The 16,378-nt window shown below is 47.0% G+C and overlaps 1 protein-coding gene across 5 annotated transcripts; it reads right to left on the bottom strand.

The window, feature by feature from the left end:
* Positions 1–23: 23 nt before the first annotated feature.
* On the bottom strand, positions 24–16,247 carry LOC116439412 (C-type lectin domain family 6 member A-like). 5 transcript variants are annotated; one of them, XM_032098902.1, is made up of 8 exons: positions 12,411–16,247; positions 11,409–11,504; positions 10,863–10,955; positions 9,656–9,807; positions 9,305–9,435; positions 6,928–9,051; positions 5,712–5,914; positions 24–3,423 (listed from the first exon to the last, which is right to left on the bottom strand). In XM_032098902.1, the coding sequence occupies exons 1-6, from the start codon at positions 12,445–12,447 to the stop codon at positions 8,892–8,894; spliced, it is 669 nt and encodes a 222-aa protein (XP_031954793.1). In that variant the 5' UTR covers positions 12,448–16,247; the 3' UTR covers positions 24–3,423; positions 5,712–5,914; positions 6,928–8,891. The 5 variants fall into 5 exon arrangements, with proteins under 5 accessions (XP_031954793.1, XP_031954792.1, XP_031954795.1 ...); XM_032098901.1 differs by having other exon boundaries at positions 5,712–9,051; XM_032098904.1 differs by having other exon boundaries at positions 5,712–7,085; positions 12,411–16,246.
* Positions 16,248–16,378: the final 131 nt, after the last annotated feature.

Consider the following 16,378-nt stretch of genomic DNA (forward strand, 5'->3'; position numbering starts at 1 on the left):
GGCCTAAATAGAACTGACCTGAATAGAAGTGGCCTTGGTGGTAAAGTTGGTCAAAGTTGAAAAAAACCACCATGGAAGTCTCTAGTCTGTGGTGTGGCCTCATATATGTCATAGTGCCAAAGGAGGGCACATTAGGCCAAATATCAGTCACAATTAAAGAGTCTGTGCAGCCTCCGTTCTTCAGGCTTGGTAAGTGGTCCCAAAATCCAGCTGAGAATAGCAGGAGGATGAAGAGGCATGTCTGTATTTATGACTTACCCATATTTTCCTGGGTTTTTGTGGGTTTTCTTTTTGTGGTCATGTGTGTAGAAAATGTCAAAATATGTAATGTCCTGGGAAAGTCTTTGCATTAAGCTTCACATTTCTTAGCTCAGAAAGTATTTTGATAAGACCTTCAATTAGGAATTAATCTCTTTCCATGTTCCCAGTATAAGCATGTCTGAGACACCTTTAAAGTGGGTTGATATTAAAAACTGAATATCATCAACATGCAGCAACAGCAGATGTGGGGTCACCAAAGATGACTGGAGCACTTGCCAGCATCCCAGGATCTCCCTGTGATTCAGTTAAAACACAGTTACATCCAGATTAATTTATTATTTCTGAGGCCATGCAAAGGGGTTTACCTGTGGTGATTCTCCTCTTTCTTCACATTTAAAAGTTCTTTTTGAGTTGGCTGCCTTTTTTCACCTGAATGCTGAATTAGGGGGAACTGACATCTCTGCCTGGTGCTGAGCCATCTGTCAGTACAGCCCCCTGGGCTGAGCTGGCCACAGGAACGTCATCCTGACAGTACCAGCTGCTGATGTACACCACACTGGCAACCCAGAGTCTGCTTCCCATCTGCAACAAGATGATCAATGCAATTGCCAGGCCAGCAGCCATCCCAGCAACTTTTCTAAGACCAGAAAGGATGGTGGCAGATGTCCAGATATCTCATGGCAAGTAGAATAACTGGGACATTTTGTCTTTATCTGTGATGGATATTTGTAAGGGAAATACACAAGGCAGTAACGTTATCACGAGACCACGCAGATCCTCAAATCAGCAGATAATTCCAACATATTCAAGCAGACTTCTGGAGAGAGTAAGGATCTTCTGAGAGTGTCAAGACCTTGTATGTGAAAGTAACATATTCTGCTGCTGAATTTGTCACTGTAAAATCCAGTGGAGGGAGGCTGGCCATCAAATGACGTGTGTACCGTATCATGTTCATCTCATTACTGTGGGAGTGAATTTATGCTAATTGCAGCAGAAAGAAGGGAAACACAGGTAGTTGGTTTAGGCAGGACAAAGGAGACTTTGAAACTTGAATTAAGGCATGCAACAGACACATGGGCAGCCTACTGTGTAATAAGACCCTGATGTCAGCAGGCATAAGATTGCTTCCATCAGTGGGTGTCGGCGACTGAAGCATGGACCCAGACGGGCAGGGAATCTGAATGGTTTATTCAAAGGAGTGAGCTGGTTTTATACACTTTTCTAAGGCACTGTATTTCCTTGTATGGTGTGACCTATCCCGTGTTACCACATCAGCAACACACTTTCTCAATGTTCTTCTATGGGATGATCACTCACTGTTCACCTGTGTATCAGCTCCTGGCAGGCTCCTCTCCATAAGGGTCTGCTGTGTGACTCCTCCTTCCCCCAGGGTCCGGCAGAGACAGGCCTCTCTGTGCCACCATGTGCTCCTTTGTGCTGCCATGTGCCTCTGCAGGCAGGTTTTACAGCTCACAACCCAATTCTATCTTATAATTCCCCATAAGTGGAGAAGTGAGGGCAGTGGTAGGGGGAAGAGTTGGTTGTAAGCAGCATTTTGCTGTCTGTCATTTAAGAAACGTGCTGTTTAAAGACAATTCACTAAGCCAGTGGAACTGAAGTTTGTTATGAGTGATAAGGAAGCTCCTAAAGGCCAAGTCTCAGAATTATTTTCAATTAATCTTTGTTGAAGTATTCCACTTTTGTCAGTAGGATTAGCAGGTACTTTCAGCTCTACTTGACTGCAGCACTAGAGGTGTTTTCTACCACTTGAATTGATAAATTCGTCAGCTGCCCAGGCTACCACTCAATAATTCACAGCTCCAGCAGCTTGACTCACGTGGTGTATCTGCTGTCAGTCAGGCAGAACTGATTCAAGAGAGGCTGGCTCAAGTGTAAACACTGGCACGGGTTGCCCGGAGCCAGAGGTGGCAACATTCAAGATCGGGTTGGATGGCACTCTGAGCAACCTGATCTGACGAAGATGTCCCTGCTCAATGTAGGGGAGTTGGACTCGATGACACTGAAGGTCCCTTTCAACCCAAACCATTCCATGATTCCATGAAAAATGGGTGCTGTGTTTCCGTGCTGCATTTGCTCCTCCAAGCATGTCTTTATGACAGAAGGATTTTATTAATCAATCACTACATCTGGCCTTGTATGGCTCTGAAACTAACAGGGAAGTTGTAATCTGTCAGTGGCTCTGCAACAGTTGTGTTGAGATTACATATCAGTTGCTTCTGGATTGATTTATGTGGCTCCTTCTCTTAAGGTAAGCAGCCCTCTGCACAAACACAGCTGATCCTCTGCACAGATCCAGGCAGCACTGTCCACCAGAGGCCACGCTGGAACCCAACATATAAAGCTCTCCCAGATTCTGTCAGACCTGCTGAAGTAAGTGGAGTGTAGCACCATTTCAAAGATGTGAATGGCTCTGTATCCCCCTTGCACTCCTTTGGAGCTATAAGGAACCAGTTCAGCCTGTTTAATTGTCACTGAAGGAAAAAGAACCAAAGATATCAAAATCCTATTAAAAGCTACTGGAACATGACTTTTAAAGCTGGTTGTGGTTGTCAGCAGTGCTGAGGAAGATATTTAGGAGTATAGTAAGTTTGTCATTGCTGAAAAAAGAGATTTTTTGCAGACAGCATGAAAACCAGCAGAACTGGGACTGAAGGGATGACAATTACAGTGAAGAAGTAATGGTGGCTATCAGCAGCAAATTCTACCCAAATCTGAAGTGAACTGTGGAATAATATGCAATAGTAAAGAGCTACTTTACTAAAACAAACTGACAAGAATCTGCCTTCCCAAAACCCAACAAAATAAAAGAAATCCCAGTTCAAGATTTGCTTTGTGGTGCAGCAGACACTGTCAGGGCACAGTGGAGGCAGCTGCTCCCCACGGGTCAGGTGGCCAGGAGCCAGCTGCAGTAACACAGCCAGCAGGACAGCTGGGGACCAGCCACAACACCTGAGTGAGGCAAGCAGGGCACACGTGGCACAACAGCCAGGGTCCAGATTGCTAGACAAGTCTCCAGGGATGAGGAAGGTCTGAGGTCAAGCATGGAAATCGATCCTCGGGTCAGGGTTGGGTCTGGTGATGGTAACCAAGGTCAGGCATAGTCCAGTGGTTGCCAGGCAGGCTTATTGTGATGAGGCACATCTGAAATCAATTGAGGAAGTCAGACCATGGATCTGCAGGCAAATTAAGCTTGCAACACATTTACAAATTTATTATTTTAATCCAGGGAAGCTTCTTTCCTTTCCTCACTTTCTGCAGCCCCTGGATCCCTACCCCAGATTATCTCACTCCGTTGACTATTAGTCTCCAGCAACTGTGTACATGTACCAGCTCACAGGATTCCACAACTCAACATGAGTCAGTCCTGATCTGTCTCCAAGTAGCACACTTCAGCAGGAGAACCAGAGCTGCAGGGAAAAGTTTTTGAAGCAGTCCTCAGAAAATGTGCTTGTTTTGAGTAATAGGTGATCTCAGCACAGTGCAAGGCTCATTGGTCTGTGGAATGTACTGGTTTGGGATGTAATAGTGAACCACAGCCTTTGGACAGTAGCAAAGATGACTTCTGATCACTGAAAATTGTTATTTTTCTTTTCCTTTCTGTTTTTTTTTTTTTTTTTTCCTAATAATACATTTAAGCCAGTCTTTCAGTTTTGTGGTGCAATACTTCATTCAGTAGCAACCAGTGTTCATTGACAGTACAAACATCACCTGTGCAGAGTCTCTAGGCAGGGATCCTGCAGTTTGTGCTGTGAGAAGAGAGTCTTATGTATTGTAAGTATGCTGAGATATTTTAAATATGCATACTTATGATCATGGAGAGGTGGGTTGATATTTTTTATCAATCTTGTTTTGAACAATTGCAACAACTGGGAAAAAAAAGTAGGGATCAAGCCTTTGAGCACAGCCCTCCCCTTTGGGATGAAGAGTACTTATGTAACTATTCGATTTTTGGTTTTCTGTAAATATTAGACAGATGAGCTTCTTTAATAATCTGATGTTGTTAAAGGGCTACTTTGGTTCTTCAATATGGTTTTAAAATTTTTGGGATAGCTACACTTCACAAAAAAAAAAAAAGAAAAATGCCCTGTAAAAAGATCAGTAATTGAATTGAATAAAAGATTTTAAGAATGCAGGTAGAATAATTCTAAACTTGCATACATGTATTTTGTACTGTGATGCTTACGATTCATAGTTGCAAGAGGCCTTTGGATAGAAAGCCTCCACTGAGATATTTTCTAAAAACCAAAATGTGCCTGAGCTCCCAGATGATGATGACTCAAAAAAGAATCTGTGGGCAGAAACCTTTTCTTATCTGGTCAGGAGGAATTTGACTCCTTTCTTTAAGGCCTGGGGATATCCAGTCCGGGAGAACCCTTCCCAGCAGCTGGCTGTGATTTTTTTTCCCAGCTGGTCAGATAGTCCCATGAAGCAATGTATCTCCTAAGCAGGTCTTGACTCATGAAAATGTGATTGTCTGTCATAAAGCCAGTGCTCTGCAGTAGTTTTAAATGGTGTCTGAATGGTGTGGTGTCCTAATGAATCTGAGAAGTGCCTCTGCATTGTACACGTGATAGAAGAGCTCATTCTTGGCTCCCTCCCAAGACTGCCTTTTTCTGTGTGGGTCCTACTACTTCCTTTCCAAAAGGAGTAGTTTTAACCACAGAAGGGGAAGCATTTGCTCTCTTATTACCAATGAAACCAAGCAACCCCTTCCCATTTTTTACTTTGTTTCTTTATCTCCAAAACATTCTCTGTTCCAGACCTACTCTGATTTCAGGTATGCAAAGTTTGTTAATTATAATCATTAGGAGAAGAGTTGGAAAGGGGGGGAAATGTCACTTTAAAAACAGAGATGTTAGGACATAATAAAGCTGGAAATAAATGGAAGAACTCAGGTCAAATTATGGCTACATCATCATTTAAAGGAAAACCTTGATGGACAGCACAGGAAAGGCCTTGATCTGTGTTTAATGCTCTGAAAGAGGTTGCCTTCATGCTCTGATTTCAGAGTTGGCAACTGTGTAGTGAGAAACAGCTGCTTTAGCTCATGTCAGAAGTAAGAGTGTTCAGGCAGCGAACTTACCTTCTTGATCCTTAGCTAGAGTAAATTTGCAGGCATCTCATGAGTGTAAAATTGTGGCAACTCAGTCTGCATGAGAATCTAGGACAGCAGGTGCCTCACCTTACAGGATTGAATGTCATGGCAGAAAAGCAGCACTGGAGTGTGTTTACAGTGGTCTGTTTTGATCTCCAATCTAAATAACCAGATCAATGTCCTGTTCTTAAATGCTACACTGAATTTCCCCTATGTTAAAACACGGACTATAGCACAAGCCAGTTTTTATGGTGCATTTCAAGATCCTGAGAGGAGAAATTCCTTGTCTTATGGCTGTGTTTTCTTTTTCTAGTGAATGTTGCAGAATTCTTACCTTGTTGTAAGGCCACTGATGCACCACAAGGGACTGCAGTGACAGTCACAGGCTCTCTGCATCTCCTCCTGGTCACATGAATGTAGATCACAGGGACACTGAGAGAGTGCAAGTGACTTGCTGTGAGCAGGAGATAGTGCTGAAGTGCTGGACCTCATGATCAGCTGAGGCCTTTCCAGGAAACCAGCAGATTGTCCAAAAGCCTGTCAAGATAAACGATTTATAATTAAGCAGCAGGATGTGAAAAAGTTTGTTCAGGTATGTAAACTGATTGCATATAAAATAAAAAAGTGTTTATATTTCCTTGTAACCAGGTAGAGACATAAAGGCTAAAATCATAGGATTTGTCTTAGACCATGTGAGATAAACAATGGATAACCAGAATGAACTGGACAACTGAAGTGGGGGTTGTGGATCCTTTGGATAAAAAGAGCCTTTCAAGGCAGCAGTACCTGTTAGTTTTACCAGTTAGTATTAATACCTTACACAAGACTGCTTAGGAAATAATTTCAGAAACACTAAATTTTAAAAGGCAGAACATGATGTGTGTCCAGTGCCAGAACTTCTTTAAATGCCATTTCTCTCTTTTATTTCTCCCAGACAACATTGTATGCTCTTCATCTGTGGTCTACAAGAAAAGGTAAAAGGAAACAAAATTTTAAAGGAAAAAAAAAGAAGTAAAGGGGGAATCAGTATGAGGGACAGCAAGCATGCAAAGAAAATAAAGAAGTGGAGAAATGGATGTTGTAAGGGAACATGAAAGAATCTGATGTGGGATAAAACAGAAAAAGACAAAGAGTAGGGGAGTAATTCTCTGCTTTGTCTGAAAAAAGAACAGACACCTTGGAGGAAAATTTCATATGAAAGTCCTTATAAAAAGACAGTGGGTGTCATGAAAAGCACATACATTTCACTTTATTTCATCTCTTGGCTTGGCAAGGGTCATCATTTATTAGAGAAAGTCAGGTATATCCTATAAGGGAAGATTCAGCTGTCAGAGCTCAACACAAAGAGAGCAGCATGCTCAGCGTACAGATGTAATTAATAGGTCTGGCCATAAGTATCAACACTGGATATCCTTCTGACATGGCTCTAATGATGTTTTTCCAGCTGAAGACAGCATCTCAAAGATTGGGCATCATGAGCTTTCTGGAGAAAACCAGGAGCTAGCTCAGGTTTGAACCACAAGATAATTTTGTTGCAGCAGTCAGAGTACCTGCACTCTATGGTGTGTGTACTCTCAGAAATGAATGTCACTGTGGCTGCTTTCGTCAGGCCCGAGTTCCTTTCCAAAGCAGAATTTAATGTGCCAAGTAGTGGTGAACATCCAGGTCTTGTTCTGAGAGGCAGCTGGGATGTGGCCAATATGTCCACCTGAAAACAAGGACTGCAGGAGTCATCATGAGGAATGCCATTCTGATAAACTTTTTGTGCTTCCCACCCGACCTCTGGGTTCAGTACACAGGATTGTCCTTCTGAAGCTTTCTGAAAGTGCTGTACCTGACTGTCTGTCTTCACCTCTGCCTCTTGCTATAACATCTACTGCCTCCTGAATCAAAATAGACTTGAGGGGTAAAGACTGATTCTTATCTGTTGGAGATAGGCACCTCCTTCAGCCAAATCCATACTGAAGAGGGGGTCAGGAACCTCCCTTCAGCAATTCTGCAGGCAAACCCAGCATCATCTCCCAAGATCCCGCTTTTGTCATGACACCTCAAGAAACTCTTTGTCTTCCAAATTTGGGGCATGGAGATTGTTTCTAACAAGCTGTATTTTCTTGCAAACCAATCTCTTGGCATGAGTTTTGCTCTGCCCCATACAACCTTCCAGGAGCCAGAACTGCATCTGCCTCTAAAATCTCTTGTAAAACATTGGTCATTCTCTGTGTGTCTTATCTGCCTCTTTTTCTTCCTCAAAACCCTGTTGCTGTAATTTCCAGAACTGATCTGAGGGAAATAAAAAAGAGAAGTCTATTGCAATGTTTGGGTTTGCTGTCGTGTTGGACAAGACAAAATAGTTTACTGCATTGTGAAAGTATGCAGCAACTTTGGAAACTAGGAGGCAACGATTTGCAACAGCCAAGCTTTTGGTCCAATGGCTAAACCAGAAACCTGAAAAACACATTTCTTCAGGTAGAAGTGACAAAAATTTATACTCAGATTTTTTATGGAAAAAAAATCACCCAGAACTGGTTTTTCAGGCTGTATTTTTAGTCCCAAACTGGAAACGCCCAGCTCTTCAAAGAGTATGGATATCATTGACGAAAGGGAGCAACATGCAGACTAGAGTTTGGGAAATTTTAGGGAAGCAGAGCATTGCTCAAGACTTCTGTGTATCTGATTTGCAGTGGTGCCTCTGATAGGGGTCTTCCACCCTTTTCTCACATTAGAAATTTCTCTGTGGGGGACTCTGGTTTTTATCCTTCTGGTTACATTTAATTGCTTTCTCTCTTTTTCATTGGCATGCCTCATCCTGTCATATCTCAGCAGAATCTCCAAAATCTTCTTTCTGCTGCATCGTGGGCAAACAGTGGCTGGCACTGAATACTACACAGCCTGCTCTGTTTCTGTCTTCACAAGTAATTCTCCAAAGTGTTCAGGGCCTTCCTCCCATGCTCTACAGATGAACACTACGTTGTTCCTGCTCCTGGCCAGTCCAGCACACTCAGAAATATTCTCATCTACAGATGCCAAACACACAGAAAAGTTAAAACCTCTGTGTTGAGAGACTGGGTTGTGGGAATGTGGGACACGTCACTCAGAAGACATCCTCATGCAAAGAGCAGAATTAACATTTATTACATTTAAAAAAAAAAAAACTTATCAACACACAGTGTGCTGAAGGAGAAGGAAACATTAAAACCATTAATGATTTTTCCATTCAGAGGAGGAACAAGGGCACTCCAGTGAATGCTGTTCTTTCAAATTCTGCTCTGGTGATTTGAAGGATGAATATCCTTTCATGAAACAGTGACGGCTTTTTCCACATCATTGAGATATTGACTGGACCAGGAGTCAAGGAAAGTGCTGAAGAATTAGCTCTGAAGGAGGAGAGTGGACCAGCAGGACCTTGACATCAGCCTGAGCTATTTCACCCAGGACTGATCTCCAGCTTGTAAAGGGATGCAGGGGCACAAGCTGGGAACTGAGGTCCTTTGGAGCTCAGATTTTATGTCCTTCCTCAGAGAAGTTTGACTGCCCGTTCACAAATTCGATAGCAATTTGTGAAGCAAAGGACGTTATTCCAGTTACTGAAAGTGTTGGGGTCCATGTTTCCCTTGACATGAATTGCAGCACATTTTTCTGCAAAGAGTAAATTGGGCTCCCCAGGCTTCCAAAACCTGTAAAAGAAAGTTCCTTGATTGGAAATGCCCTAGCATGCATGACAGTGGATGTGGAGTCACCTCAAACAGTTGTGGAAAAGGAACGTTACTGCGACAGAAATCAGGAGCCATAGTTTTGACTAGAAAACTAGTTAAGTTTTCTGACTTGCAAAGCAGTTGAAGACAGAAATACCTGCCTTACACAATGTACTGGTCACTTGGACTGCAGGCATGAATTACAGGGCCCTCCTCACTCCACCAGGGTACTCACGTGGCTGTCTTTTCATACGGAGTCTGATCCACCCACTGCCACTGCCCATTTTTGTGAGCAGATAAGCCTATGTAGTATTTTGTTTCATAGACGTTAGTAACTGTTTCTTTTGCCAAGTTGAAGAGGAAATCCTGGAAAAAAGCACAGTGTCCATGAGGGGCAGAACTGAGCACAGGGAGGCATCTGGAGTCCCTGTGGGGTGGGGCTGGTGGCAGAGGGGAGCTGGTGCTGCAGGGGTGCAGCCAGGACCTTCCCCCTCCCCTGCAGGACAAGGAGGGGCTCCGAGTGCCCTCCAGGGCCCAGCACGGTGTCTCTGGCTGCTGGGTCCCTCTCTCAGCCCTGTGCACCCACCTGCTCTGCCTTGCTGTTGATCACCACCAGCTGGGAGCCCATCCCAGTGCAGTTCTGCTCACTCTCAGCCCATGACATCTTATCAGTGGACAGGAAATAGCAGCTTCTTTGAAACCTTCTCCAGCCCTTTGGGCAGCACATCCAGCCTTCCACTGTTGGGCAAAAAAATCCTGCTTTTGAACAAAATGTGCTGTCCTTTATGACTGTGAGTTCAATGTAGGGTCCCAGGTGTTAGCAGTGGGGTTTGAACCCCATCTTTAGTCTGGACAGAGATAAATGCTCTCTTCTGCACCCCACAAGTAAAGCTGCCAGCAGTCTGGCAGGCTCCTGTCACAAGGCCCCTGCCTGAAGGGGCCCCTTCCCTTTCTCTGTCTCTCCTGCCATTTCCATGCAACATCTCTTTGTCGAGAGATGTGGCTTCTGCCTTGCCCTTCTTGAGGAAGCAAGATGGGAAGTAGTTGGCTTGGAAATGCTTCCATCAGAGAAGTGTGGTCCAAGCTCTCAGCTCATGCAGACTGAGAGACTTACAGCAAACTGCTGTGACAGCCTTGCTGCCACCACAGGCAGTTCCTTACACAGCCAGGTTATCCAAGAGATCTGCCTTATGGCCAGGAAGTCACGTGGTGGAATAAAAAGCCGCCACAGATATATCCTCACAAAACATGAAGTTGCATGTGGGCAGATCTCTGACCTGAGTTTGGGAACTTGCACTACAGGCATTCCAGCACTCCACATTACCCTAACTTCATGTGTGATTGCAGCTCAGTTCTCCAGCTATTCCTAACTACTTGACATCATCCTCCCTCCTCTGTCCCTCACACTGAGCATGGTGCTTGTGTGAACAGGCAGTGAGCCGGCACAGGGAGTGGAGCTGGATTGAACCAGCCTGTATAAAAACACTTTTATCTAGATCAGTAGACCAGACTTGCATTAGAGGGGTTGTGTGAGGGGAAGAGTAGGAAGGTTGGTCAAATGCAGGTGTGGAACGACCCACCCTCTTCCACTGGCCTGGAATATGTTTCCATGGCATCCTAAGTAAAAATGTACAATACAGTGTCTTCTTCCCTCAATTCCCCAGATTCCTTCCTTAAAACAATCCACTTGTGACTGACAATGATATTCCCAACCTCAAAGGTTGAGGGGAAAAACCAGACTAAATTTTGGTGAAGTTCTTTGCATTGCTTATGACGCTCTCAGCATCACTCACTTTTGTCTGCAGAACTGCTGGGGACACAGTACCACTCTGTAGAGTTCTGGAGGAGAGTCTTGTACTGGCCGTAGCTTCCATCAAGTAAAGCCACTGAGAAGAGAGGAAAGAGAAGGAAAGAGCTATTATCATCATTTCCACCTCATGCATGAGCAACAAGTGCTATCCATCACCTTCTGCTTATAGCCCCTAGAGAGACTCTGTGACGTTAACAAGCGATGAAATCTGGATTGAACAAGGATGTGAGGAGAGCAGACCATTTCTCCCAGTACCAGTCACTCCTTCCCTTGGATGAGCTTCTCTCACCTCTGCTGGCTGAGAGAATCACTTTCTCAGCTGACAAAGCTGGATTAGAAATCCTCTAAGGATGGGATAAGGAAAGGGACAAAGAAGTCGTGGGAAAAGCTAATAATAGTGGAGAGACCTGGGTTTTGGTGAAGGCCATTTGCCTGCTGGCAGAGGGACTAGGAAATGGGTTTTCCACCTGACAAAAGGCAGTCACCTGAGCCCTTCATCCCAAGGGAATTAAGAGACCCTGGAACCCACCAAGGCAGATGGTCATCAAGGCAGCTTTGATGGCAAGGGCAAAAGTAAGGAAGACCCAGATGTTCAGCCAGGAGCAGCTTCTCTCTTCTGCTGGGGCTGAAAAACACAAAGCAGGAGTGGGAATATCCCAGCCCAGAGTCAGGGGCAGGATAACCCAGGTGGCTCCATACCCCAACACCCTGCTGGTCCCTTGTTCCAAGGACAGGGGAGCCCCACAGGTGCTGGAAGCAGGTGCTGCTGCCTGTCACTAGCAGTGGGTCAGACCCACAGAGCAGAGAAACACAGGGGTTGCCCTGAGGCTGCTTTTTATTTCCCTGTTTATCACAAGCCCTGTCTGTATTCTGCCCAAACCTCACCCCCCCTTTGTCCTGTCAGACCTCCTTTCTCCTCAACGCATCTTCCTCCTTGCCCTCTGTTACCCGTCTGTCACTGATTGCTCTTTCTGGACCTCCCTCCTCTTCCTCTCTCTTTAGAGCTTCTTTCTCTCACTACCTGTATTTTGGCTCTGTACGGGGAGCCCCTTTCTGCAGTGGCACACTGCCCCAAAGGAGTGAGTGCCCAGCTCAGCGTGGGCACAGCCAGACACACAGAAGGCATTGTTTCCACAGGGGGGAAAGGCACTTGGGAGCTCTTGGGAGAGCCTCGGCTGGGTTGTCCTTCAGAGATGGGAGCACGGATTGTGCTCAGCTTGATGCAGACAGCTTTACCAGGGGAATCAGAGAAGGATTGCACCCTTCAGTCCCATTGTTTACAGACAAACCACTGAAGGGAGTAGCAGACCATGGTCTGCCTGGACTTCCATTCCCCCTGGCTCTAGGAAAAAGGCCATTCTGCCAGCCTGGGCACTGCCCAGTTCCCTCATCTGCTGCTTTGCTCTTGTCCTAAGCCCCATCTCCTGGTAGGAGGCCGGCCGCCGTACCATGCCCAGCATCCACCCCAGCCCTGCCTTTCCCCCAATTCCTTTGACAGGAGGACAGAAAGGAAGGAAGGTTTGGGGGTTACCTGCAGTTCCAGGACTGACTCTCCCTTGGTGATTCATCCTCTCTACCACAGGATCACTCTTCTCCAAGGGTGCTCATTACCACTTTGGCTGCAAACATAGCCTTCCTCCTGCACAGGGCACCTCCCACACTGGTGAGGAGCCTTCGTGGGCTCTAATCTGGTGTGGAGAAAAAGCCATATCCTGGGTGTACCCCAGAGCACATGGAAAGTGGGGAACTTCCGTCATTTCTCTGCCAGGATATTTCAAAAGATGCTGGTTGCAACACAGAAACTGACCAAGGAAAAGGAAAACAGATGAAGGGGAGCATCACTGCAGCTCAAACCACCTCCCTTTGCACAGCCTCAGGCAGTTTCACAGGACATCCGTGGCCTTCCCTCTCTGGTGCTTGCTCTTTCCTGCTGAGGGACCCTGGGTGTGAAAACACATACCCTGGCAGGTACATTTGGCATTTGCTAGCAAAGGGCTAAACCCACTGAGCACAGCCTGCCAAAGGGAGCCAAAAATGACAGGAAAGCATATCTGTGACTCAGTCTGGGCAGTGCCCATGTGCATCCTGAGCCCAGAAATCCAGAGCACAACAAAGAACTTGCCAACGCTGTCTTTAACTAATTCCTCTGGAAGGGAGGACGGAGCTTGGGGCAGAAGGGTCCCTTATGACCTGGCATTGTGGGGCAGGAGGATCACTAGGCAGTGCCAGACTCCCTGTGCATGACAGATCATGAAGTTTTCCTCAGCTGTGACTGCACAAGCTGCAGACACACGTGGAATGGACTGAGATGGGAACACAGCCTTTGCTCTAGTTCCATCAGCTGGTTTCTCCCTGTGCAGAGGCATGCACGGGTGCAGAGACATGGGAATGGGAGAGCTCATGGCAATAGCACAGGCATTTTGGCTGAAGCATCAGAAGATCAGGGCACAGAACTGCTTACAAGTGAGGACAAGGCTGAACTCTCTGGAGAAGAAATCCTCTGATTCTGTTGTTCTGAGCACCACAGGCTGCAGGCAGGGTCAGACCCTACATTTCTAAACACGGTCATGTAACTAATGTTCACAAACTCTCACCCCACATAAAAACACATGCACATGACTTGTGCAACCTCCAGTCTCCCACCACCAGCCCGGGAAGTGCAGCTGCAAGAACACATCCCCTTTGTGGAAGCAGGGGTTCCCCAGTCCCACACGCTTCCCGCTGCAGATGGAGGGTTCGTGTGTAGCCACACCTCTTGCAGCAGCCTGTGAAGCACAGCTGAAAGCACAAGGTCCCGCTGTGCCGCTGCTGGACCGTGGCTCTGTGCCTGCTGCAGCCCTCACTGCCATGAGCGAGGTCACCCACGGCACTCAGCTGCCAGGGAGCTTCTTACACACAGAGGTGGCCAAGGTGCAGAGCACCCTGAGCTCGATGGCCACTTCCTTCCCACTTCTCTGTCCTCTCTCTCTTACAATGTTCTTGCTTCTTCTCAACTTTGTTTTCAGCCTGTTTCCTCTCTGTCTCAGAAGCCTGGCCCTCATGCCCTGGTTACTGTTATGCTGGTCATCATGGTCTCTAACAGCCAGAATTTTGGGCCAAATGCCTCCTCAAATAGTTGCAGGTATTCAATTCACACAGCTCTTTGCATTCACACTCCTATTTTATCGCTTGCTGCTGTCCAGGCCACCTGACCACCATGAAGTGGGATGGGTAAGGCTCAAGAGGGTTCCAAGTATGAAGGACAGCAAGTGTGCTCGTGTTCAGAAATGAACGTGGTGGAGGAAGTTCTCTCTTTCTCAGTGGTTGGTGGCAGTTTCTCCATCAATGTGAATCCCCTGGGCAGTCCTGTTTCCAGTTTTCTTGATTTCCAAATGATTTGAAGGAAAAGGCTGACCTGAAACAGGGACCTAAGGGCAAGCAGCCTGGGAGGAAATGCTAACAAAGCAAAAGGCAGAAAACATGGGAGAAGTGCTTCCAGCAGGGACAATGGAGGAAGAGAGGATTAATCCCAGGGGGAGTTGTTCCCACTGTGCCTGCTTGCTTTGCCCTCTCACAGGCTGAAAAGCAGCCCCACAGCCCTGAGCCCCAGCGGGGTGGGAGCGGGGCAGCTCACAGAGCGGCTGTCAGCCTCAGCAGCTTGTGCTGCTGTTTTGGAGCTTTGTTCTCAGCAGTAAAGTACAAGCAGTCCCAGAGGACTCTGCAGCATCCTTATCACGCAGCTTCCTGAGACAGCTTATGGGGAACCCAAGGATGAGATGGGCTCTGCTGGATCTCACACTCACCAATGAGGCTGAACTGTTGGGGATGTAGAGGCTGAGGTCCAGCTTGTCTGCGGTGATTCTGACATGTCGGTGAGTCAATCCTTGCAGGGAACATGAGGTCCAGGACATGGACTCTCAGATGGACAGAGAGGTGGACTCTCAGAGGTGGACTCTTCCAGATCTTGATTCATCCCAAACTCCCAGGATGAATCACCCTTGTTTTCCTCCTGCTCTGTACCCACAGGCATCACTCCTACATGGAATCCTGCCTTCTTCCTACAGCCGAGGTGAGAGGGCCTCATCCAGACCTGACAGCAGCTGCTGCTCACTGCAGGCTGACCCCAGGAGTGGACACCCAGCCGAGGGACCTGCTGGTCAGCTCTGTCCTTCAAGGGCTGTGCACCTTCAGCTGGCTTCACCACTGCAGGCCTAACCCTCCTGTTCTGGGATGGCTCTTGTCTGGAGGAGGGACAACAGGAAATCTGCTCCTTGTCCTGCTCGTGGGCTAGGAGTTATCACAGAGGGAGGCCTAAAGGGGAATCCTGCATGGCAAAAGCCAGAAGCTCATGGGAATGGTGCTAAAGACCCCAGACAAGGCAGGCCTTTGCAGCCAGTGCCAAGCCCAGCAGTCCAGGCTGGTGTTGGGAGGAGCTGTGCCACTGCAGAACATGGTTTCTGGGCTGCAGATGGAGAGGCTCTCACTTGCAGGGCTACACTGGATATGTGTAAACAGACATTTTTTCTGCTAGCAGGCTTTCATCCTGCTGCAGCCAGGCAGGGCAACAGGACAAGGCAGTTGTTTGAGCTGGGGTCAGTGCTTTCTGCCTGGCCTGATTTGTGTGGGGTTTTTTTATGTATACATCCTGTTTCTTCCCTATGTCCCTAGATAAGTACATACTGTCCCTACACGTTGTGTCTCACTGCTGCCTGGAGCTGTGCATGTGGACCTGCAGCCACCATGCACTGCTGTTCATACAACTGCTCCCACTGGATTAGGAAGCCAAATCTCCTGGGCACCTTGTCTCCAGTGCGAATTCCCCTCTCTCTCTGGGACACAGAGAAAGGATTCACTTTCATGGGTAGGACTGAGGCGCACAGACAGGAGCTGCACATCCAGTTGCACTCCCTGTGGGGAGCTGGCACTGTTTGGTTAGGGAGGCTTAGGCACAGGATGTTTCCTGAGGAAAGAGAAGTGAGGACACAGGAGGCAGGAAGTGGGAAGGGGTGGAGTAAAGGGAGATCCATGGTGTCCAGCAGGACACGAAGGCAATTCAATAAGCAGTGAAGTTCTGGATGGGATGTCATGTGCAGCAGGAGCCCTGCCTCTTCAGCCTCTTCTGCAGCATGATCTGGCCTGGGCAGGCATGCCCTTACAGGCACCACTGAGGATTTGGCTGTCCAGGAATGCTGCTGCCTCAGGTGAGCCTGGAATCAGCTCTGAGTCAGGAAGAGGACTTCTTCCTCCAGGTGGCTCTGAAGGCCCAGTGTGGATTGTTTCTCCCATGGCAGCAAGTCCAAAGGGAGGGCCACAAAGATGAAGGCAATGAGGATAGAGACAGAGGGCTGGAGCACAAGCTAAAAGAATTGGGATTGTTCAGCCTGGGAAAGAGAAGATTCCAAAGTGGTCTTATAGCAGCCTTCCAGGAGGCTTCCAAGAAGGCTGGAGAGGGACTTTTTACGAGGGCATGTAGTGATAAAGCCAGGGGGAATGGCTTTAAACTGAAAGGGGGCAGGTTTA

This window comes from Corvus moneduloides, chromosome 2 (genome assembly GCF_009650955.1).
Source record: "Corvus moneduloides isolate bCorMon1 chromosome 2, bCorMon1.pri, whole genome shotgun sequence".
Classification (NCBI taxonomy): Eukaryota; Metazoa; Chordata; class Aves; order Passeriformes; family Corvidae; genus Corvus; species Corvus moneduloides.